General features: G+C 43.3%; 1 protein-coding gene across 2 annotated transcripts; it reads left to right on the forward strand.

Moving 5' to 3' along the window:
• On the forward strand, positions 1-25,706 carry ebf2 (EBF transcription factor 2). Of its 2 annotated transcripts, XM_028413930.1 has the most exons (16): positions 1-621; positions 2,168-2,324; positions 3,955-4,012; positions 5,147-5,202; positions 5,316-5,389; positions 6,601-6,669; positions 20,206-20,287; positions 21,580-21,721; positions 22,375-22,505; positions 22,687-22,813; positions 22,899-22,987; positions 23,094-23,159; positions 23,516-23,690; positions 23,775-23,957; positions 24,038-24,208; positions 24,394-25,706. In XM_028413930.1, the coding sequence occupies exons 1-16, from the start codon at positions 488-490 to the stop codon at positions 24,423-24,425; spliced, it is 1,746 nt and encodes a 581-aa protein (XP_028269731.1). In that variant the 5' UTR covers positions 1-487; the 3' UTR covers positions 24,426-25,706. The 2 variants fall into 2 exon arrangements, with proteins under 2 accessions (XP_028269731.1, XP_028269730.1); XM_028413929.1 differs by having other exon boundaries at positions 24,038-25,706.

The following is a 25,706-nucleotide window of genomic DNA, read 5'->3' on the forward strand; positions in this document are numbered from 1 at the left end:
GGGTCTCATTCATGCTTCAAGACAGTGGTTCACTACAGGCTTCCTGGCCGTCGGATCAACCGTTTTGATCCGATCTGGCCTCTTGACAAAAGAAGACTTTCTGCACTCGCACGTATTTTAAATACATTTTGTGAGACAGTTGGTGGAGCTGAACGCACCGAGGAGATCAGTTGCGCTCAAGCTGATGCTGGAGATATGCGCTCGGACAATGCTTACAATCAGTGGAAGGATTTATTTACTGTCATCGTTTGAAGCTTAAAGAAAGTCTGTGTGGATTTTTATCGCCTCCTGAAACATTACACAGCAGCTGCAATTTATTTTTTCCAAATCCCTGCGAAAGATCAGTTCTTTGCGGCGCTCTGGATGAGCGCAGCGCCTTGAAGTGGACCGTCTGTTGTTTGCCAAAGTGCTTTAGCTTTTCCCTAACTCATTTCCCCCTTTAAAGTTTAAAACAAAAGTGCAACCACACGGTCAGGAAAGGGGTTAAATGTTCGGGATCCAGGAGCATCTGATACGAGAAGTGAGCGGATTAAAAGAGAGAAGTCTTGGAGAGGAGATGGATCCAGTCCGGTCATGGGTGCGTAATGTCGGGGTCGTAGATGCGAACGTCGCAGCGCAGAGGTACAGTACAAACCCGGCTGATGTATTGACACAACTTTCTCACCATCTTTTTATTTCTCACGTCTTTAGGCTTTTGTTAGTAGCTTGACAGGATTTATTTTAACCATCATCAGATCAATATTTATTTACAGCGCGTGGACATTTGACATTTGAGCTCCAAACTACTTGTTGCAAAAAATGTGACAATGTCACGTTTGAAACCTTTGCCTCCAAACTCAGAAAACGCGTTTAAATATAAGGAACATCTGACATCATCAGTAACGTGTCTGATAATAATAAAGGTTTTTGATATGCGCAGTAAATGGAAGTGTGTTGAAGAATTTACATTAAATCAGATGAAGGAACATTTGATTTACATTTTATTGTAAAGACGTGGCCTTAGTTTTTAGTTTAGAAATGTTTGATTATGATTATTTCTGAAAACCTGTGCATTGTAAATGGTGAATAATCCTTTCCACTTCCTCTCGGTTATTCTACTCGCTGTGAAGCTGTTCTGTTTCACCTGATGAGAAAAAAAACACTTCATAACCGGCCGCGAGCTTTACATTTATATTTTTATGATGAGAATTTTTATTATAATTTAAATTATTCTCTTACTTGTAACAGACATCTTTTCACATTAGGGAGGTGTTTCATCGTCCCATCTTTATAAATGACATTTTAATTTCCTAACACATCCATGTCTTCCTGTTCCAAACTTTAGAAACTCTTCATAGCGCAGAATTATTCTGCACTGCGATTAGTTAAAGAACAATCATTAGTTACTGTAGAGAAGTGTTTTATGGTGCGCTATTTTTATTTTAAAAAGGCCACAAACAATTTCTTCTTAGGAGTATTTTGTTTTTGCAAGTAACTTCTATAGCTGCCAAAATAAGGCCTTTATATATCAAAAGTTAAAATTCATTCCAAACTGTTTGTGGTGCAGACCTGCACATTTCTTCTTCATCTTTTCTGCTGAATGAAGATGAACAAATTAAACGAAGGCTGTTGTAAAAATTAAGCAACAAAATGAGTCTCAGTCAAAAGTTGTAATTCTGTTTTCAGAATTAAACATACTTTTAACAGAAAGTGTAAACATATTTTTCCTATTTTTCTATTTTTTTCTATTTTTTAGTCTATTAAAAAAAGAGAAGCTTCACTTTATTTCTTTTATTTCAAGTTATTGATAATTAATTATCGTGTAAAAAAAAAACTGAGGGCTCCACAAAATTAAACAAACTTTAGAACTGAGGAGAAATTTCTATGATTTTACAAACATATTTAATATTTAAATACCTTCTCCTCTGTATAATGTGGTAAATCAAACATTTGGGATGCATGTTTAATTTACTTTTTATGATTTACTGTACAGAAAAGTGTCTGGTCTTTAGTATATGTTATTTATATGACAAATATTCTCAACCACCAGCCCTCTGTATGATGAGGCTGTAATTAAAGAAATGCTAATCATTAGAAGTGCACATTAGATTTTATCTAACAAAATATTTAAATCCTTATTTAATGATGCTGTGTGTGAGCTGACTGTCTCTTCTTGCTGTGTCCTCAGTGGGGTAGCTCTGTCCCGAGCTCATTTTGAGAAGCAGCCGCCCTCAAACCTCCGCAAGTCCAACTTCTTCCACTTTGTCCTGGCCCTCTATGACAGACACGGCCAGCCTGTGGAGGTGGAGAGGACTGCCTTTGTGGACTTTGTTGAGCATGACAAGGTGTGTAACTGCTCCTGTCTGTTTTTTTATGAGGATGTCATCAATTCATCATCTTTACACTTGTTCCAGGGCAAATTATTAACACTTAAACCTGTAAATGTGACTTACTGTTGGTTAAAATGTGATAAACAGCCTCATGTTATTGATATACAATATTTCAGCTGTAACCAGGTGCTCAACTTAATCTTCCCCAGTAAAGCCAAGCACATCGAACAGCTGACGGCTACATGTTTACACAAGCTTTACCCTCAATGAGCTGATGATGTGGGATTGAAAAAGAATATCTAATGACTAATTAGCAGCTTGCCTCATTAGGAGGACATCACTAGTTTTTAAAATGCAAATTATGCTCGCTCCTGTTCAGCTATACAGTAAACTAATCATCAAAGTCTCTTTTTACTTCATGCTCCTCTCTCATACTCTGCACACTGCTGTGGGGGGAGCTGGATTCCTCAGGTTGGACATGACCAAAATAAGGAAGGGTGCAGCGTGGAGACAGAGTTCGACGGAGCCTTATGGCCTGCGTTGATGGATAGTTTTGCCTTGTGGTTAGGGGAGCGAGAAGCTCCTGAAGTAGAAACAGCTCTGTGAGAAAGACGGGGGGGATATTGTCCTGTCAGCTGAAGTTCAAACATAGTTTTAGGAAGTGAGGGAGGTGGCAGTGAAAATGCCAGGGCTGAGAGCTGTCTCCCCTTTTGTGCCACACAGGCCAGCGCAGACTAATATGATGGCAGCGGAGAAGTTCATTTTCTGCATGGTTACCCTGGCATCTGTTTTTGCTTCATAATTATGCAGAGGTAGAGTGATGGCATGGCAAAATAAATGCTCCTCATGTGTATATTTGCAAAACTTATGAAGCCAGGCATCCATCTATCTCCTGATGTGTCCCGTTTTCACCTCTCCTATTAAGTTTGGGAGCCTGTTACTTTCTAACTTTGCATCTTAATTTCTTCTTACAACTGTCTGCAATTCCTAGTCTCTCCTCTCCCTCCCCCTCCACCAAACCTCCCCTGTTCTCTCTCCTCCTATTGCGCTCATCTCTGTGATGCCAGCCTCCTGGGTTATTGGACCAGAGAGCATTCCTTTGAGACCACTTAGAAAGACCAGTAGAGGTAGAGGAGGAGAAGGAAAGAGGGGGAACAAGAGACAGAGAAGAAGTGAGAGGCTAGTGGAGAGCCTGGGGGAAGGAGGGATAGCGAAAAAGGAAGTTTTTCTGTCAAGGTCGACTGCTGCTCTGTCTCACACACACACCATAGTTTCCACTCACTGGAACACACGTTGCACACACACACACATGCACATATAATCATGCTACAGAGAGGACCAACACATTTGATCTTTGGGTTTTTAGGAGTTTGTATCAGAGACGTGAGCTCAGACTCTACAAAGAACATCCGACTCAAGGTTAAGTGATGAGCTTATGAGCCCAGCGCAGGGTCCCACATGAGCTCTGAACCTACGACTCTCTGATCTTGCTGCTGCTCCATGGGAAGAGCAAGCCGCAGGATTAGTAGAGACTCGCTGTGCTTAACACTGTGCTGATGCCCAGCTGTACTTATCTTTGCCCTGGTGTACTCAACTGCATGCCCTGCATTTGTCTGTGTGTTTGTCCTCTTTTTCCAAGGAGCAGACGGGAGAAAAGACCAACAACGGCATTCACTACAAGCTGCAGCTGCTCTACAGTAACGGTGAGTACGTGATGAAGGTGGTGGGTTGAGTTTAGTTTGATCTATGATGCTAAACCTTCCATATTACAGGAGTTGGAAAAAGTTTAAACAAGACACACACCTTTCCACTTAAGTAATCTTCTTCCCCCTGCCGTACCTCGCCTCTCTTCTCTTAGCTCATAAATTACCTGCAGCTCAGTGTCTAATCACTGCGTTTGTACGATTTAATGTTCAGCTCTGCAAAGCGCTCACTTCAGTTCTGGGGCCCAGTTATGAGGAAACGAGGTACATGTTGCTGCCACATCCCAACCCCTCCTCATCCCCCACAACTCCTCCAACCCCCCATGGTGCTTCCACATCAGATCCAGGGATACACAGAGAAATTTTGGTTCCCATGAGCCACTGCTGCCCCTACTCTGCCATTGCAGTGGCACCCATGGGAGGGAAGATAAAAGACATGTTCCAGAGCAACCCCTCATACACACACACACACAGATACACACACACAGACACACTCACACGTACATGTACAAGCACACCAAAAGCACTTCCTCCTCTACATCCCCTCCTCTCATCCCCTTCCCCCAAGCAATATCAAAGGCATCTCAATCGAGACTTTGATGAGAGGAACACATTTTAAAAGCAATACTCTCTAAAGTCTCTATATAAAAAATCCATGGGTAACACAGTCTTCTCTCAAGCAGCAATTCATTACATGTTCTTTCGTTCTGTAGTGTGTTTCAGGTAGAAAAACATAAACCCCTTGAAGATCAGCCCCTGTTTTACCTTTGTTTATATGTGTCGCCTGTCAGTCAGCTAAACTTGGGACTGAAGCCACAAAGAGAGGAGCTTGACAAATCGTGAGAATCTGCTCGTAAATTGTGGCCTAAGAGCAGGACATGACTAATAATCATTAAACATCAAATAGCTCTCAATCCCCTCAGAAACCATCACAGAGGGAACATGGACTGCATGCCAATCTTGTTCCTTCATGCAGGCTGGACAGAGTTCAGTGCTATTTTTCTGTGTCCATGTGTCTGAGTAAAAAACACAAAAACAAGATCATAAATCATTTGGCTTAATTCTGAGAATCTACAGCTGTTTAAAGGAGAGGATAACCAAATTACCCCTGACTCTTGCTCATCTTTTTTCCAGGGGTTCGTACCGAGCAAGATCTATACGCACGCCTCATCGACTCTGTCACAAAACAGGTTGGTAAACTCACCTCTGAAAGCGATGATTTCACTTTCAACTGTATAAACAGGACTTTACATATTGCACATGAAACTGAATCTGTCCCACTGCTCCCTTTTCCTCCCCTCAGCCCATATCCTATGAAGGACAAAACAAAAATCCAGAAATGTGCAGAGTTCTGCTCACACATGAGGTTATGTGCAGGTGAGTGCTACACACACACATACACACACACACTGAAAGCTTCACCCACAGGGACAGAATCCAAATATCCATTACTCTCTCTTTCACTCTGTTTTGTCTCAGTCAGCTTGAAATGTGGTTTTGAGACGACGCTTGGGGCACTACTTTTAGTAAAAAAATTAGTCTGTTATTGAACTGTAAGTCTAGCCTGTCTGTCATCATCCTTGTTACAGTGGTAACCCCCTGCTGCTTTTGCTGTAACGCAGCATGTCCCTGAGCCAGCTCCTGCTTCTTTTTGGAGCTCCTCTCCTCTCAGGTCTGCAGCCAGAACTCATTTGACAGGACCAGACAAGAGAGCAAGTGTAGTGGTATGAGAAAGTGTAAGAAGTTTAGTCACAGTGTTGGGGCCAATGATTATTATTTTTTTAATATAATTGGCTGAATAAGGAAACAGAGAGGTTTGGATGGAGAGGCTAGTATGGAAGTGGGGTAGTGACCTAGGATCTGAGGGCAACAGGGGTAAGGATAGGGGGCTGGGACGTGGTGAGAGGGGCTAAGACAGAGTGGGCTTTGCCATTGTGTAGCCAGCAGATGCCCGAATGTGACTCACAGCTGGCTAATAACAGAGCCGAAGAGGCAGAGGGCAAGCGTCACAGCTGGGGAGTGAGGCCGTCTGACAGGGGGGCGGAGGGGGGCAGGGCAGGGCCAAGCTGGGACACGAGAGGGGTGAGGCGAGGTGTAGGGGTGGCAGATGGTTAGGGGTGGGGGCACTTTTGTTATGCAGTGAAGGGGACTTTGGGGAAGGAGGGAGGAAGGAGCGGGAGGGGGTGGGCTGGGTGGCCAGCAGGCTCCTCGGACAGGACTGCTGACGAATGGTAGGATGTTGTGGGACGGTGTGCGTGTGTGTGTGTGCAGTGAGGCTGTGTGGGGGTTGAGTTTGATTTCGAAATCAATGTGACAGATTGCCTGGCTGGCTTTTCACTTTTGAATGGTCTCTCACTGTTTGTAGGGTGTGTTGTTGTACCTTTTCTTCCTCTTTTATTCTTTTGTCTCTTCTTCCCCTCCCCTCTCATGCCTCCCTTTGTGTGTTTCTGGATCTTGGCCGACTGCAGGGCAAAGTAGTCTGGGCCTGTGGATGTGGAAAGGCCAGACAAATGATGGTTGTTTAATTTGTTTCTTTTTTTTCCCTTTTTCCAACACTTACTCTTTTTTTTCTTTACCCTCCCACTCAGTCGCTGTTGTGAGAAGAAAAGTTGTGGCAATCGGAACGAGACGCCCTCTGATCCCGTCATCATTGACAGGTAATGAGATCTGTCCCACACAATGTCCGTCACCTCATACAAGCACCTCTCCACACTAAATGTTCAGGTCGACACAGTGACACAGTGGCTTGTTCTAATGACAGATGTGTATTCACCTCACACATAATATTTAATTGTGCACCACATATTTTCAACCAAGCTGTGCAAGCAGGCTGCAGTGCAGAGCGTCCACGGTCCATGTCTGTCTCCCACGTGTGTCTCTCTCCTCACCTTTATGTTTATCTGTTGATCTATCTGCCTGCTGGGATCTGTTTTAATTTGGTCACTCATCTTGACGCTGCACCTGAAACCTGACAAAAAGCGTAGATTTCCTTTTTATCAGAAGCATGTGGACCTCTCACACCATCAAGCAGGCTCACACATGTAGTGAATGTTCACCCTGACAGCCAGTTATCGAACTTTAGGGAAGATGACCACCCCTGTAATCAGCGTGTGCGAGAACCTTCACGTCTTAGGGATTCTGGAGGTCTCTTGCTGTCTGCATGGCATTAACCAGTGTGATGAATGCTCACAAGCGGACCGTATGTGAAATACTTTCTCTGTGATGTCATGGATGCAACCTTCATCGCCTCTATTCCTCCCTCGCTGCCTCGCCTTCCCCACAATTGTCTGTCGAGAAAACACTCACTTCATATATGTCAAGGACCCTTTTCTTTCCCCTCCTCAGTTCAAGCTGGCTGGCTGTTGACAGTGTGTCTCAAAGGATCTCAGCTGAAGATAGTTTTCATATAACGGAAAAATTGGGCTGTTGTCTTTTGAATTTTCCCAGAATACCTTGGAGCAGCTGCTTTTCCCATTTACTGTAGCACACCCCCCCCCCTCGCCATTTTTATACTTCCTCCTAACATGGTTAAACCTAAAATTGTTTGTAAGTAGCCTGGCGGTGGTCTCTGAGCAAAGAACAATCTATATTTCTTTGTGAGTGTGTGTATGTGCAGGCTGGTGTGCAGCTCTGAGGATTGATTTAAATGGAATCATTGACCTACTGTACACTCTAATCACACTGGGCATATCCCGTCCTGATGGGGGCTTCTCCCTCTTGACTGGCCTGCGAAATCCTCTCCTCAGGGAGCAGTCTATTAGCAGCCAGTTAATTTCTGATAAGCCAATGGAATTTTTGTATGGCCTCGTGCCCTTCTATCCCACTTCATGGACACATTTAACTGTAGTGTAAGAGAAAAGCAAAGAGACTGGCAGGGCAAGATGCAGTGTTTACATTGTTTGTTGGGAACCTCACATGTTTATTTATGTATGTATATAGATGTATGTGCGATTGTCTATATGTATCTGTGACCCCTACTCTGACCTTTTCTTCAGTCACTGCTTGGGTCTTAAATTATTCATGTGTGTGTGTGTACCTTGTATAGATGTGTGTTCCTGAGTTGGGTGTGTATGTGGAGGAGACGGTCTGTTTCTGTGGCTCCAGTAATCAGCCTCCTGCTCCCAGCCCCAACACCTGTTCTCCAATTAACATGCAGCGTGCTGGGGCCCACTCTCAGCCACTACCCTTTTTCTTCTCTCCCTTCTTTTCTTCTTTATTCTCTGCACTTTCAGCCCTGCGCTCCCTTCTCTCTCATCACCCTCTCATCACCAGCTTGTTTCTGCACACCCCTTACTTTTCCTCCTACCATTTTCACTCCTGATTGCTTAATTCCCCTTGCTCCTCTTCTTCTTCTTCTTCCCTTCACTTTTACCATCTCCTTCGCCACTACCACCCCCCCACCACCCACCCCTCCTCTCCCTTTAGCCTGTCTAATTTTGCCATAATTAGGCAGTGTCATTAGGACACCTACCCAAGCACAAGGGAGTTTGAAATTCCCCAAACGGACCAAACCCCCTCTTTTCTAATCTCCTTTCCATATTGTTTCAGTTTTCTCTCCCCCCTCCTCCTTCTCCTCCTCCTCCTGCTGCTGCTGCTGCTCCCCCTCATCCTCCTCCATCTCCCCTTCTCACTAATCCTGATTTGAGTGAAAGGAAAAAGAGGAGATCACAGCTGATCCATAGAGAGGGTTGAAGGGACAGGGGGTGGAGGGAGCAAAGGCAGCCATCGACAAAGAGATGACTCAAGTTGCTTATGGGAGAGAATTGTCTAAAGCTCCTGCTGCCTGCTGTGTCTAGTAGTTTTACATCTGTCTAATCTTAACATTGGTGAGCTGTTATGCTCACAGGCCATGGCGTGGCTTGTCCTGTTCGCAGAACACTGCTTATCTTTGACTGATGGACGGGACTTGTTCACTGATTGGTTAGATGATTGATCAATAGAGAGAGATATGTTGTAGATCGATGCCGCTGGGGCTCATCACCATAAATATAACTCTTCAAACTCACATCGTCAGTATTACTTTTCTTTTTATATCTTACAATATTTGTACTGCAGCAATTGTTTTTTTTAGGTTATCTATTAGACGAAACGATAAAGCATTGACTTTTGGTTTAAATAAACATTCCTAAAACATCAATCTAAAAAACATCAATCCAGTGACAAAATATTAAGTTTAATCCTGGTATTTTTCTTTCTCGTCTTCATTGTTGCACTTTGTGAATCTCAACTATGTGAAGTTCTCAATATTAACCCAGGCAGATCTGTTAATGGTGGCATTATTACCATGTGACATCTGACCTTTGAGAAACTATATTGGTTCTGGGCCAAAGCTGGCCCCAGTATTTATGAGTGAACCATGGGGTTTACAATGGAGACAAGCAGATGTCAGTATTAGTATTAGACCGTGTGGTTTTTGGATGGGAGGGGTCGACTCTTAGTAGTGTGTGCTTTTATATTTGGCTAAGGAGCTGAGATCAATAGCTGGTCATATAGTGTGTGTGTGTGTGTGTCTCCATCGTGAGGCAGGAGCCTTGTGAGGGGCAGTGAGGTGATCAATGGCAAGCACTATCTCACTAATTGATCGTGTTTCCAAGAGGGGTCTTTTTTTTAACAAGCCGGTGCTCAGAGAAAAGAAGAATAATCAATAAGAATTTTCCAATGTTGTCAATATGACTCTTCCCTCCCCCAGACTCAAAATGAGCTCACAAAGAAACTCATACATAATATGCAGGTAATCACTTCCCATCAGATCAACCAAGTATCACACTTGTGATTTGTTATTATTTTAAAGATCTCATTTTGCTTTTGAGTTTATTATTTTACTATTGAAACAATGATTGGTTGTCCTGAGAGATGACTTCAAGATACTCGGCTCAAAGAAGAATCCATTACTCTTAATCTTAGGTTGTGGGTTGTATTGATCTGTTTGTAGTCTTGGTTCTAGTTATGTGCATGTACCACAGGTTTGTTTTCAACTAGTGAATGCAGTGCTTTTTGCTAATCAATGTGCTGCAGATTGCTTTGGTTTCAGCTCAATTACACACACGCCCCCCCCTTCAGTGTATATCATTGCAGTTATTAGTTGTTATGTGCTGATATGAAAGTTTTTAAACCTAATTTTCCTGTTGGAATACAACTTAGCATGCACACACACATGCACAGAACACAGTTCTGTTTTTATGGAATCGCAATGCTGACATAATTTGACTATACACTGTTCAGATATCATTTGTTGCTGTATATAAATGTTTGAGCATCTGTTCTGATGTTCCACCTGCTTGTGTGTCCCTGTCTGAACTCCAAGTTACACAACGACAGTGCAGGCCACTGAAAGGTTTTGTTGTGTACCTGTTTTCACACAGTTCCTCCTTGTTGTCCTGATTTTTTTTTCTTTTTTGAACACCGGCCTCCTCATTCTTCAGCCAAAAAAGAAAATAGAAGCTGCAAGTCTTTGGGAAAAGAACATTAAACTTTCAGCCAAAGAATAAATGCAGCAACATTTTTTTGGACCGTGTCAGGGGTCGAATTCCTCTCCTTTCCCAGATGCATACTCAAGTTCTGCCGCCAAGTCGACCCGTTAGGTCGTCATATATGCACTTGAGAGTTTTATGTGTGAGACAACAATGTCATTTTTGGGAGCCTTTTCTCATACTCCCAGTATATATGATTCTCCTTTGTTGTACAGTTAACTCTCTCTGTGCACACTAGTACTTGTTGTCTGTAGGTTTGTTGGTAGCTGAAAAAATTAAGTGTTTGTGAATTAATCATTTAAGGAAGTTCATATTTTTATTAAGATATTTTTTAGCAATAAATAAATAATAAAAGTCTAGTTAAATATATCATTTATTCTTTTGATATATTCCATCCTGAAACAAATCATCAGTGAGAATTATAAGTTATGGACTGCAAAATGGGCTGAGAATCATTTTCCTCCTCTGCTATCCAATCCACAGAGGGATGTGGATGAAGTGCCTATTTTTTTTCTTGTGAGTCTGTGGTTGCAGAAAAAAAGGTGCAGATTATGTTGTTGCCAAAAGATTTTGCTGGAGAAGTTCTCATAGCCTGGAAATCAGGTATTTTCCCTGGACTGTTAAACTTTATTTACAAGCTAACCTGGCATGTATATATGTAAGAAACAATGACTGATGAGGTATCCTTGTGTGAGGACATAATGGATGAGGTGAAGAGCATCACTCTGTTTGGTGCTTTTCCTCTCAGCTCACAGTGTATTATTACACTCTGGCTCTTACAGGCCTGTCATTTTTGTCAGTTTACTTGGTGGCTTGAAGTTTCACCAAGTGTTGTTACGATAGCATGAAATGTGTTGCTATGGTGACCTGGGGTTTAATGTACCCTCCAGCCAATCAAAACCAAAAAAGTTGGAAGCAGAAGAGACTGAACTTGTTTTGGAGCTGCAATCATTATGGTGCATAAATTACCTGATTCTGACGCATGCATACATGGACAGAGACAAAGTCAGACATTCTGCCCCCCTCAGTCCACTGTCACAGGTCTTTCCCTGGTGGGCTACCACTGTCCAGTCCCTCCAGACCCCCTGTCAGCGAGCCCCTCAGGCAGGGGACCAGGCAGCGTGGCGACAGGGCCCTGAGGCTCTACTGCACAGCGCCTCACACAGCGGAGCGGCACACAGGCTGGACCACTGAGCAGCTGGCACAGGACCGTGGGGATGGTGCCTCCCTTGGGGCAATGCAAGCAGTAGAATGACACACAGACAGACAGGGAGAGACGATGAAATGTCTGGAATATCAAATTCACTGACAGGTACTGCTTCAAACAGTGAGCACCCCGCTCAGAGTTAGACTGGTGAAAATGAGTTCAAGGACCTTTGGTAAGACTTGAGGTTTCCACTCCAATGTGGTCTCACATGAACTGAGAAGACCCTGGACTCCAGTGTGCACAGGAAGTGTATAATGCATGGTAGGTTATGGGGCGAGTTTTTGTTTGGCCACCTTTGCTCTGCTTCAGCCAGCGTTGGTTGTTGTGGCTTGAACCCCAGCACAAGGAGTGGGCCTGGTTTGTTTTGTTAGAGAGCCTGCAGAGGGGGCAGTAGGAAACAGAGAGCAGTGGAGAAATGTTTTGACAGGAAATGGGAATAGACTATCAATGGGCTAATGTGGGGGGAATTAGAAGTTTTGAGTTGCTGTTCAATAGCACTTTCTAAAGGCTGTGCTCTGGCAAAGCTGCTGGGGCAAACCCTCCCATTTGTCTGGCCACTAATAGGGTTCACCTTTGGTTGAGCAGTGAAGAGATTAAGTAGGGGCACTCAGAGGATCAGAAGGGGGCAGATTAGTGTGATTTAGAGGTACTTCAGATCTCAAGCAACTGAATGAGCATGTGGTTATATATGTGCATGTCTGTGTGTGTGCTTGGGAGAGAGAGAGAGAGAGAGAGAAAGAGAGACTTTGGGTTTGGTTGTCTGTGCGTTTATTTTTCATGTGAAATTCCTGCATTTGTCATTTATTTTGTAAAAGGATCCTGTATCAGTGCAATCAGGATGTTGTATGTGTGTATGTGTGTGGGTGGGTGTGTGTGGAGTCAGAGGCCAGTTAGCAGTGGTATTTAGGAACAAGGGTTGTTTTCTTTGGCTGGATGCTGCTGTTGGAGGTGGAGCTTTGTGTGTGTGTGTGTGACTGGGTTTGGTCAAACTCTGTTAGGTTCTTAAATTTCACTAATGACTTAACAATGCCCCCTGGTGCCGAGTCGGCCCCACATGCCATTTTGTTTATTGTTTGTCTGTTTATCTGGATTGACAGAATTTTTTTCCTTCGGAGTCAGATTTCTTCACCTTTTGCTGTCTGAAAACTTTTCCAAATGCTAATATTTACACATGTGCAGTATTTCTTAAATAAAATGTGATTAAGCAATCTTGTTGGCTCACACTTTGAGTCAACAGTCATTCTTCTTGTGGGTCGATAAAAAAAGCAGACAGGGAAGGATACAGTTTTAATATTTAAACTTTTATCGTGCCGTGCCAGAAGAATAAGACAAGCACAGCAATCATTTATGTGACAGATGTTATCTTTTCCTCATCATAGCATGAAAATGTTGGAAAACAGTACCAACAGTTGTAATAATCTTTTGGAAGTGTGTGTGTCAGGGTGTGTGAAATGGTCCTGATGAATCTGTCAGGGCTGAGGGCAGGGGGTGATGTGACTGCTGACAGGCTCCCAGCAGGCATGCTGGGAGCCCCAACAGCCTACGTGCCCTCCTTCCAGACCCCCAACCACCCGGCTCCCCTTCTCCTCTCGCGGTCCTCGTCTCCCACACATTTGCTGTGTATTAGCCACGGACAGTAAATTACAGCACCCTGGACCTCAGAGTGATTCCATTCCCATCTCTTCACACGTTCTTCCTCTTCTCTCTCTCTCCCTCCTCCTTCAGCACCATTATCCAGCTCACCTTCTCCTGCGTCTGTCTATCTCCCCTCGTTTTCTCTCATTTTGATCTGTTTTCCTCCCTCTGTCTGTCATATTCGTCCTGGCTCCTGGACTCCCTCAACCCTGTCAGATTCTTCTCCCCTGTCTGTCTTTCTCTCACTTCTGTTATACTTCTCATCCTCCGTTCTTCTATTGTGTCACGCTACACAGCGTTCCCTCCCTTACACATCCCCTCCGCTCCCCCTTTACTTTTATACAAGCAGGTCCCTGTTGTCTAGGCTTCACAGGTTTCTTAGCTCCTTCTCTTTCTCTCCCTCATTCTGCTTCCTATCTCTCTCTCTCTCTCTCTCTCGCCTTCTCCTTCCCTCTCCCTCCTTGCCCCCCCCACCTCCTCTCCTCTCTCTCTTTCTGGAAACAGATGTTGTTTGTCAGATCTTATCATTACTGGCTAATTAAGAAGACATCTCTTCTCCTTCTGTTGTTGCTTCTCTTTCCTCCCCTCTCCATCTCAGTGGCATCCATCCCAGATTCATTGTTCTTCTCAGAGGAAGGTTTTGGGTCAAGTTTTGATATGTGCATGTTATTGGTAAATCTGATTAGTGGCTGATTGATTGAAAGGGTATTGAAACAGTAAGATTAGTTTTGGTGTATTGCAGATGACCTTCCGGCTTGTTTGAAATCTATTCAGCTATAGATGTTGCTCCATGTCTCAATCTGACAGTTATGAGAGTATATTTTGAATCTTCGTCCCACAGGACACACCAAGCATGCTGGGAGAGGTCAGGCCACTGATGGGACTTCTATTCCCTGTCCTGGTTGTGAATTCATGTTCTCCAGACTCTGAATATCTATCCATATCCATCTATTTGGCAGGCTGACCGTGCTCCCAAGTGGCCAAGCTCAGTATGCAATCTATGCTTTTGGCTTAGCTCGGGAGACCGAAACATTAATTCATTTTTAAATTGTTGAAATGCACATTTAGCAGCTGGCGAGAGGTTATTCAGTAAAATGCTTTTTGCACCCAGGAGAAACCTTGTTGAAACGCTGGAGTGCCTCTTGTGTACCTTTCACATCGCTCTACTTTCTCTCCTTCTTCTCAGCTCCACCATGCCACACAAGTCACATTTGCGGTGGCAGGCCTGAAGGTTTTTACAACACTACCAAGCTCTATAAATCAGCACCAGTGGTTAAAATGTTTGGCTTTGTCACAGTTCTCAAGTTTAGAGGCAGGGGTGGGTCTGGGCTGAGGTTTCAGGGGCGAAGCCAGTCTGGGAGGAGAGAACAGAGAAGAGGCCAGAAGGGATACAGCCAATCCGTGCTGCAAATTTATAAAGACTGGAGCCTCTTCATGTGCTCATGAAATTATACCTTACCCAATAACATAGGGTATGCAGACAAGAATTTCAATTCATTTTTCTTTAAATAAATTGCTGTTTATAATAAACAAAAATACAAAGTTTAGTCAGACTTTCCTACGCAGGAATCACAGATGCTTCTTTTATCTAACTCTCTTTATACTGTGCATAGTTAAAGTTAGATTAACTAAATCCTGATTTTCAGAAAAATGAATTTAAACTTTTCCAGCTTAAACAGGATTAGTGAACTGATGAGTGATGCCAGGGCTGTCTAAAGACACATTCAAAACTGTGATAGGTGTGTGTTTAAAATCATCTTACAAATGAGAAGACTAAGTTTGTTTGAGTGACGTTTGCTGGAGAAAGGCTAGTTAAGCTGATGCCACAGATATCCCTGTATGTTTTAGGAGGAGAAGGAGGAGGGGCCGGGAGGACTGGTGTGAAAGGTCCTGTGGTGGTATGTGACAGAGGGGGTATCAGTTCGTGGAGGGTTTTCTGTGCCCCATTAGCAGTGTCAGAGGTCATGTGCCCCGGGTGTTAACCCTGGTGACCAGTCTAGCTTCCAGTCTGCCAGGGGACCCTGGTCCAGGGGTATTTATTACTTACCCTCGCCCCCACCCCAACACACACACACACATACATATATATCCCTGCTCCATCCCCCAAACACAGTCCTCCTCATGGAGGAAAACAAAGCACCCTGAGCCATTCCTCATTCGGGGTACATGTACTAATTGGATGCATATCCATACAGTGATGCATGACGACCCATCTGTAGATTTGTGCCTTGGCGTGAAACAATCTAAGGTCAACACTGGTTTATCCAAATTTTCGCCCATAGCCATGAGCTACAGCGCATTTTGGCTCATTACTTGCATGTTTTATTAAAAATCAGCTCGCACTTACATGCACATCACTTTTAGACATTTGTTTTGTAGGCATCATTTTTGCTAATGTGTATAATTTCTCATGATTGATTGTGCACACATGGTTGCTTGCAAGTCAGTATTTGTCTTTGTGTATTTTTCTGTGAAGTCATGCATGTGTGTGCGGTTTGCGCAGTCTGCGTGTGTCATATGCGCGCATATGTGCGTGTATCATGGCCTGCTGTATGAGTTAGTGCTCTCAGTGTGTGAGTGTGGCAGAGGAAGGCCCTCAGCATGTCAGTATGTTTTAATGCTTCACATCTGGTTTCCTAATTTTCCTCCCTCCCCTCCCTGCCCTCCCTTCAGCTCCCCTCCACAGCGGTGTCAGGACACTGTTTTGTTTTTTCAGGGTGGCGGTGGGTGGGTGGGGTGATGGAGGGGATGCCTGATGAGTGATGGTCCTGCATACAGGACATCAACATTCTCCCTCTCTTCCTCTGTCTCTGCCTCTGCCTCTTCATCTTCCTCTTTTTGTGCAGTCTCTTTGCATTTCCTACACCGTACATCTATTAGACATTATAGAGTGCATTAGGAGTTAAAAAGAGGATGAAGAGTCCTCACCCTTTTTTTCTTCTTTGAGCAGTCCCTGTTTGGACCAATGTTTGGATGTTGAATCATAAATTTGTCATCTTTGGGTGGACTAACCTAAAACTAGAAGACCAAAGCGGAAAAGTTGAGAAAGTGTTTTTAGTTGCTAACTAACTTGAACTCTGCGTAAAACTTTTCGCTTCAAGAGCTGCTGCAACCAGTAAACCTTCCTTTACAATGAGCGCAGAGGGTGATGTGTTTTATGACTATGTGAAAAGGCAGTTTATGTCAACAGTGATTAGTGCTGATGAATGCCTATGAAAATTTTTGTTCAGTCCTGTGCTGCTTAAGGTGTTCACTGCATGATTAAGGCCATATGTAAAGCACTGTGAGTAACACTTATGTGGAACAGATGCACAAGTGGACCGAGAAATGTGAAACTGAGCGTCCTTAGAACGGAAATTTATTCGATGAAACCTGCTAATCTTTTATGATGTTTCAAGACTTGCTGCTTGGACACGGGGCAAGTTTTAGTTAACCATGTTCTCGCAATGGGGATATTGTGGCCTATGTTTAGTCTTTGGAAAAGGCACAGATGCAGATTAAAGGGACTGAAGGCCTTGACAGAAATGCAGAAGTGAAGACAGAGAAGAAACAAAAACACACTCCCTGTGGTGCCATAGTGTAAAACGATCCCAAGGTTTAAGATTTGGGTCTATGTTTTGTTTGTGTTTCCTGTTTTAAGTGTGGAGGGAAGATGCTGCAGAAGATAAAACTTAGGTTTCCATTGCTGACCACATGCAGCATGCTTGAATTTGTCATCATAAGAAATTGTTCTAAATCAAGTTTTGTTGTTGTAGCCTAGTTGTTAAATAACTTAATCTCATCTAACAGAGTTGTCCAACTTCACTGTCCAGAGTTATAAAGTTAGATTAACACACACACACTGGCATCAATAGAATGATCAATTATCTGTAAATGTTTAACAAGGCACACATTAAATATAAACATGCTAGTACTAGTGAAGTTCTTTGAAAATAGCCTTTATTTGCAATTTCCCCGTGACATGAAGATCACCTCCTTCTCTTTGCATGTTCTCCTCAGCTCTTCCCTGTGGATGGGGAAGTGTGTGGGTGTATTAGCTACATTACCAAAACAAAAACAAACAACAGCAATATTAAACTTTTGCAACCACAATAGAGGAGGGGATAAAAAACAGAGGGTCCTCGACTTCTTATTAATTATGCAAGATTAGTCTAATTATAATTCAGCAAATGAATGTGTGGCAGAAGGTGTGAGGCGACGGGGCTGGGAGATTTGCATGTTAAGTGGGCAGGGGGAAGCGGCTAATGCATGCTAATATATGCGTCAATGTCTCGCTTTAATTTCAGCATTTGCAGCTGTGTGCGTCCGGACTGAGAGGGGGTGAAAAGTTGACTCAATGGGTTTTTTTTTTGTGGAGGGAGGGGGGGGGGGCAAAGGTGGGTGTGTCAGTGTATTAGGGTGTGCGTGCATGCATGTGAATGTGTGTTTCTGTGTGCATGCGTGCGTGAGGCATCTGGCGTCATACAAACAAGGAATGATGAGAAGAAGTCAACAAACAAGGTCAAGAACCCTCAAAAAGAGCACGCAGCCTGAGATGGATGTAGACAGCGTCTGAATTAGGGTTGGGATTTTTTTTTTATCTGAGGCATCACCACAGCAGGACTCTGTCACACCAGGGAGTCAAATGAGTGATGACTGCTGGTCAGCATGGTGGAATAACAGAGAAAAGAATAAAAACATGAGTAAACATATTTAGTTACTAGGACATTCCTAATGCATAGTGCATGAAGTGATTATTTTACATAATCAAATGAGTTACTTTAACTTGAGGCTATGGAAATAAAAGTTCAAGGAAAAACTGTACTGTACTTCATACTTTTGCCATACAAAACATCCTCAGAGGAGAGGGACTCCAGGGCTCAGCATGCTTCAGCATGGTCATTCCTACTGTTACATGTAGAAATAACAGTGGTGAAGTAACCCAGATTATTATTTATTTAAGTTATCTCATGGATTACATTACAAATTTCATTTTAGCGCTCATTTTTTGTAATTCGTAATGAAATGTCTTTCCATCTGCAGCTAGTTTGATTCTGTGCCAAGAACACTAGTGTCACCAAACCACAGCCAAGCCACAACATGGTTATTAAACCCGAAATATGGTTCTTGTGCTGTTATGATTTATGCTCTTATGTATGATAGCTGTAGCCTTTACAATGAGCCATAATGTAAGAATTATTGCCCAGGATATATAATGTACATGCAGTCTGACCCCAGGCACTAAAAAGAAACAGAACTCTTATATTCAGAGTTAGGAAACAGTCTTTGTGCAATGCACTGCACATACAGTGATTTTTAAAATTGTCTGTCAAGGTGTCCATGCCGATGCACAGAAGGACGATGACGTCCAACATGAGCAACGAAAGAAATAGAAGGAGGACGTGGGAGAGGAGCAGATGTGCCCTTTTACATGTTTCCACCCCAAACTGAGGTCTATAGCGCAGCTTTGAGGTTGGAGGTCCAAGCTTTCACTGATAAATCGTAATCACCCTCTGCCAACAACAATATTGATTGTCCTCCGACGAAATAGCTCAAATCAAGAAATATTGGACATGCTGTTGGAACTGAGAACTAGTTGCGAGCCAGGTCCTGTTCACAGGGGAGGAAGCTGGAGCGAGTGATGGAAGAATAGCGAGTAAAAGCTGACAGAATGAGGGAGAGATTAGTATTCGATGGGAGGATTCAGGGCTGTGGGGCCAATATGAAGTTCCTCTCCAAACAACCACTCTCCATTAAGATGACTTATATTTGCAGAGAGTACAGTGTGGGTGGGATTGGAGCTACCCATGCAGCCCAAAAATCGCTGCCTTCTCCTCTGCCTTTTTTTTCTCTGTGTGGTTATTGTTTGTTTAATTGGTGCATTAGTAGATTTCAGGACAAAAGAGAGAGCTGTTCATTCTAACGTAAACTGAACGGCAGCTGTTCTATGTCATCATCCCATCATTTACTGAACTCCTTTTCAGTTTCATCCTACACTTGATTTCTTTGAGAAATCTGATCTGGTTGGATCATCTTTGCCTCACCTGCACCTGCCCTCTTTTATATACTTTCCTGCCTCTCACCTTGCCAAGTCTCTCTCCTCCTCTTCGCCGTGTCTCAGTGATGGAATGTGTTCTTGTTGTTGCCTTCTCTTTCCCATTGCTGTCTTTGCCTCTCAGCATGGGGACTTTGGGATTGCAGCAGAGCTCTCGTTGCCATGGCAGCGGGCTGTGTTGCCGAACTGTGTACACCTGGGATTTGGAGTCTCTCTCCATACTCTCCCTCTTTCTCCTATTTATTCCACCTTTCTCTCAGGTCTTTCGTGTAGCAGAGGCAATCAGCACCTCTCTCTCTCTTTCTCTCTCTCTTTCCTCTGTCTCCACAGTCTATCACGCTGGAAAGTAAACTCACATACGTAATGAGACACATATACTTGAAAAACAAAATTCATGTCCATACCAGCGACTGTGCCTCCATCACTACCTTCCTCTTTCCACCTCCTCATTTCACTCTCTCTGTAGCCATCGCTACTTCGTTTCCCTCTCCATTCCCATGTGGGGGTTCAAATGCGGCATTGCGGGACACCACGGTCCCTCGAGTCCCCTGGCATACATCACTGTCTCTGGTTTACTTTGAAACACAGCAGCGGTTTTCACTGGACTGTGCTTCAAAATCTCATTACTTGATTTAAAGTGTAATAACATTGACTTTAATACTAAACTAAACGGCTGAGATTGATGTCAGAACCATAATCAGATGAAGACATACACAGACACACATAAGAAGCATGAGAAATAATTAACGTCTCTTTTGACTGCTTACATGTTGCAAATAATCGTGATTCTTTCATGTGATTTCTTGGTTGCTGATGCACAGATGTGTCCTTTTGTTTACCTTTGCAGGTTCTTCTTGAAGTTTTTCCTGAAATGTAACCAGAATTGTCTGAAGACGGCAGGAAACCCGAGGGATATGAGGAGATTTCAGGTACGAAGACATGGAAAACTAACGCATTTGTGTCAGCAGAGAAAGACAGAGAGAGATAATAACACAGAATTTCAAAAATGTTTGTTGCATTTTTACACCATACATTTTAAAATGCATTCCAAGGAAGACACAAAGGAGGGCGTTATAAAAGTGAAAGTTAAAATCAATAAGGAGGCAGAGGGACGGAAAGACAAACGGAGGTAGATGTGTGGGGTTGTGGGGGTGCAGGAAATAGGTTGAGGTGTTTCAGGAAGTTGTCAAGAATTGAGTGATTGGTTCCAGATGGAGGAGGTCATGCTCCGTGACCCAGGAAGTGGTCACAGGGGACACTCCCGCCTCACTTCCTCTGCCGTCTTTCAGCACCAGCGGCCCCTGTCTGGCATTCTCCTTCTCCCAGCAAAACCCCTCCAGTCCCTTCCCCTTTTCTTTTGCGCTCCCCACCATGTTTGCTTTAACTCCTGTGATGTGACACATGCTGAGAAGTTATGAGCACGCAGGCGCTCCAAGGCTCTCATCTGTGGGTTAAAAGGTGATCAGAGCTGGACAGCAGTCTACTGCTTGATCGATAATTTACAGTTATTTTCCTTTAGGCTCCCCTCCCTTTCCACCACCTATAGAACATATGCTTTTTTCTGCTTTTTTTCCTATGTTCCTTCACCTGCTAATTTACTGCCATCCGTTTATTTTGATAGAGTGCAAGGTTTTATCTTTGCTGGATAAATCTCTAACAAAATACTTTTGTGATTTAGTATTTCATTAAAAAATTATTTTAATTCACAACACAAACTCATTATCACTTTCAGAAATAGCACTCAGTGAGAAAAGGTGTCCTCTCATTAATTATGTGTGTGTCGTCCGTGTGAGCCAGATGCTGTGGCCAGAAAATCAAATTAGGGCTACAATATATCATCCAGTACTTTAACGGCCGGCTAAAATGGGAGATTTGGTCCATATGTCTGGTGTCATTGAAGGATCAGGAGGAGACAACGATGGGCCTGCTGCATGCTGTATGAATCAAAAAGTTAGGCAAGAGGCACAGGAGAGGCCATATGGAGACCTGATGGAGGAGAGGAAGGCTGTGTGTGAGCAGAGTCATCCTCACAATGTATTATTATGAAGATCCCAGAGACGTCACATTACCTATTGAGAAATATTACTATCACCTGTACTCGAAACAAATTGTCGCTCTGGGATTTTACTGTTGTAACCGGAGATTGTGACTCGCAGTGTGCTGTCCAAGTAGAGCATGTACACTCATGTATCTTCCTCTTGGCTTTTTGCCCGTCTTTTAGGTGGTCCTGTCCAGCACTGTGAGTGTAGACGGCCACGTCCTCGCCGTGTCTGACAACATGTTTGTCCATAACAACTCCAAACACGGCCGGAGAGCTCGCAGACTGGAGCCAGGAGAGTCTGTGGAGAACTCGATGGAATATGGTGAGATGATGACACACCTCATTTACCTTTTTTCATTTCATTACATGTCTACTTCATCACTCACACTCAGAAACAAAAATGTAACAGCAGACTTGAGTTGCCTAATGTTCATTTATAATGACCATGATATATCAAACATAACCGGTGACGCAACGTCATAAGCTGAACTAATTAATGCATTAATTAAATACTTGTCTGTGTATATGTTTAACATAGGATGGGATAATGTCAGCTTAAAGTACCATCTTTAGACATGAAGTACAACATTTTCAAACTAAGTTATGGTCAGTTTCTGAATATTTTTAACAAATTTCACTCGTCTTTAAACTATAAAATACACACCACGTTGCTTGCACGTGGAGAGAGGAGACAATCAAAAACAATTTACAAGGATAAACAGCACTGAAGGCCATGCGAAGATGTCATTTTGAGGTGAAATGTCCCTTTAAGCTCCTACTTGTAAACAAGCATTTGTATTTTAATATAAAAATGATAAGACAATCTGACTGAAGTTGTTTTTGACCACTTCAAACTAGAAGGATTGTTGAACACATCCCCTCTCAGATACCCTCTTCTAGGACATTCTATTCTCTTTTTTAACATCCTGTATATTGAAACCTTTTGAGTTAATCATGCTTTGCTCTCTTGCTCAGCTACCCCATGTATCAAAGCCATCAGTCCCAGCGAGGGCTGGACCACCGGAGGGGCCATGGTCATAGTCATCGGGGAGAACTTCTTTGATGGGCTGCAGGTGGTGTTTGGAAGCATGCTAGTGTGGAGTGAGGTAAGACTTGTCTTCTAACTAATTTTTTTGAAATGAAATATATAGCATATGGCTTGTCTCATTATTCAGAAGATTTATGGGCAGGCTACACAGATTAATCTTTCCTTAGTGTTGTGTTAACCTAAATATTTACAAGGCATGGTGGGGTGTTTATGACACACTTTCTGTGCTTCATCCTCAGCTGATCACACCACACGCGATCCGCGTCCAGACACCTCCTCGACACATCCCCGGGGTTGTGGAGGTCACACTGTCTTATAAATCTAAGCAATTCTGTAAGGGAGCACCTGGACGCTTCATCTACACGGGTATTTAGACTCATCATTGTCCCCTTTTTAAATATGAGGTTTTGATGAATTGTGACTAAGTGTGTGTGTGTTTTTTTCCCCTTAGCCCTTAATGAGCCAACTATTGACTACGGCTTTCAGCGTCTTCAGAAGGTAATTCCTCGACATCCTGGTGACCCAGAGAAACTAGCTAAGGTGAGAAACTCCTAAATTACTCTGCTCATGATCATTTTTCAAGGACTTGTGCATGTTAAGTGCCTGTTATTAAGACAATAATGTAATAAATCATGTTCTTTTGCAGGAGATCCTCCTGAAAAGGGCAGCAGATCTTGTGGAAGCCTTGTATGGAAACCCACACAGTAATCAGGTAAATGGAACAATGTTGGTACAATGTCCCCTACACTTAAACCATATATTTAGGCTCAAAGTAACATATCTGAAACACCACAGCTTGTTTTTTTACTTTCAAACAGTCACTAATATTTGAGTAATTCACCACACTGCCCTGCATTGCTTGACTTGTTTGAGAAAATTGTCAGAAGCACTGATGAATCCTGTAGTGAATGGGCTAATTGGTTGTCGGTTCATGTTCTCATTTGAAAAGATTAATTAGTGTATTCCTGTTTACTTGCTGGCCACAAAATTAAAATCAGTAACTCCTTGGCAGTTAGACAAAGCTGAATTATATTTTCACTGTTGCTTGTCTTGTCTGACCTCCTGTAGGACATGCTGCTCAAACGTGCAGCAGACATTGCCGAGGCCCTCTACAGCGTGCCTCGTCCTCACAGTCAGCTGCAGGCACTGCCCAGCTCACCCGCCCACGGCAGCGTCATGGGTCTGGGCTCCTATCCCTCTCAGCTGGGTGTTAGCATCGGAGAACCAGGACAGAGCAGCCAAGGTGAGCAGAATGAGTCATAAGCTTTCTGGGTTTTTGCCACCAATAAAGCCTGGATCTGACCCAACGCTTTCATGTTTCCTCCAGGTTACATCCGTAACTCCAGCAGTTTGTCCCCAAGGGGTTACCCATCAGCCTCAACTCCCCAGCAGTCGAGCTACGGCAGCAGTGGAGGCATGACCGGAGGCTACGGGACAGTTCCCATGACTAGTCTTGGAGTTCCTGGATCTCCTGGTTTCAGCAGTGCCTCTCCCACCGGCTCTCCCTACAGTAAGACCTTACATAACTACATAAGAACTCGATTCTGTTGTGATTTTCAGACTGGCTGACTGTTATTTTCTGTTCCCCAGTAATGCCCTCCAGCCCGACTATACCAGGAAGCTCCAGCTCCGCATCGTCCCTCTTGCCATTTTCCTCCTTCCCGTCTGCTGCTAAACAGAAGAGTGCTTTTGCTCCTGTCCTCAGGCCCCAGGGCTCTCCCTCCCCTGCCTGTCCTGCCTCAGGGGGGAACAGCTTCAGAGGTAGCCATCCAACTCACTATCTGACCCCCCTGTCTGAACTTACGAATGCAGTCTAATCGCTCTAACCCCTTCACTAACTAACTAACCTGAAGCTATGAGCAAGACAGAGAACAGTTGCTGGATGTACAAAAGTGCAAGACCTGATTGACCAGAATCATAGATTTTGTATATTTCTTTCTCTCCAGCGATGACGGGCCTGGTTGTTCCCCCGATGTAGCAAAGCACCCACCCCAGTCTACCCCAGACCACTGCTTCACTTAGCCCCTCTTTTGGCACTGAGAGGGCAGGGAAAAGGGACAATTTGATCACTATAGCAACCTTGCTTAACTTTCCTCCCTGACCGCCCTGCCCCTCCTCTTCCCGCCATTTTTTTAAAGTTCCTTTGTTCATCCAATTGGATGAACAGGACGGGGTATGAAATTGTCCAAAGACCAGCCATCTACTCCAGATGCAGAGGAGAATACTCCACCCATATCAACAGACAAAGCTTAGCATACAGCAACCACACTGGACCCTATACCACTGTGTCTGTGTGTGTGTGTGTGTAATGAAGCTTCCGAAAGGAGACAGAGGAAAACTTGTTCTAATTTCTCCTCAAGCTTGAAAAGCATCTGTACTGACCTCTGGCCTGCTGTCACATGCAGTATTCAGTTCTTCCAACACCTGCCCCCCCACCCAATCCCTAGCCAGAGACGTACAGGATGCACCGTGAGAGCACTGATGGAGGATAAAATGTTGCAACTCGTAAAAGCAGGGTGCTATTTTGTCTGTGTATGGACACCTTAAACGGCATGTGTGTGTGTATACACTGTCTGTGAGTTAGCGAGAGGTTTTTTTGTAGTAGACTTTTTGAAGACAATTTACATTCCAGAAAAATAGACCCTTTATTTTTTTTGTTCTGATCTCTATGGTTTTTTTTTCAAGGGAGAACTCTTTTTCTCAAGGGTTATTACTAAAGGAATTCATATATTGATTTATTTAAGAACAAGCAATTTAACTTATTATAGTTAGTTTAGGGAATAATATAAACGTGTTTTTATAAAGTGGTCCTTTTTCCAACTATTACTGAAATAAAGGTATCTCAGCAATTGTTAATTCATTTGAGAAATTGATGAATTCGTTTATGTTTTTTGGAAGAACACATGCTAACTTTGCAGCCTCCTGCATAACAAATGAAACGTGTTATGCCCACAGTTTAAAAAGGTTATGGTCCTTGTGTAAAGGAAAAATGTTAGTTAGCCTTTTCCTTTTTTTTAATGTCACTTAAAATGCATGCTTTGTTACACCAATGCCCTGACACTTTTTTCAATCCACATTGAACGTTTTTATTTGTACAATTGTAACCGATAGATTTTCCTTTTTAAATGTTTCTAGTCACTATGCAGTACAGTAAATAAAAGCACAACTGCTCACAAAGAAAAGAACCAGGCAATTTTAGGTGTTCAACTACCCTTATCATCCTGTTGTTACTGCTACTATCCATTTTTTTTTGTCATCA

Source organism: Parambassis ranga, chromosome 9, assembly GCF_900634625.1.
Source record: "Parambassis ranga chromosome 9, fParRan2.1, whole genome shotgun sequence".
NCBI lineage: Eukaryota > Metazoa > Chordata > Actinopteri > Ambassidae > Parambassis > Parambassis ranga.

Bases quoted from the DNA above. Each gene is read 5' to 3' on its own strand.
- ebf2 (XM_028413929.1), top strand. From the start codon at position 488: ATGTTCGGGATCCAGGAGCATCTGATACGAGAAGTGAGCGGATTAAAA. The intron at 2,325-3,954 runs GTGTGTAACTGC...TCCAAGGAGCAG, and splicing joins ACTTTGTTGAGCATGACAAG to ACGGGAGAAAAGACCAACAA. The intron at 23,160-23,515 runs GTAAATGGAACA...GACCTCCTGTAG, and splicing joins GAAACCCACACAGTAATCAG to GACATGCTGCTCAAACGTGC.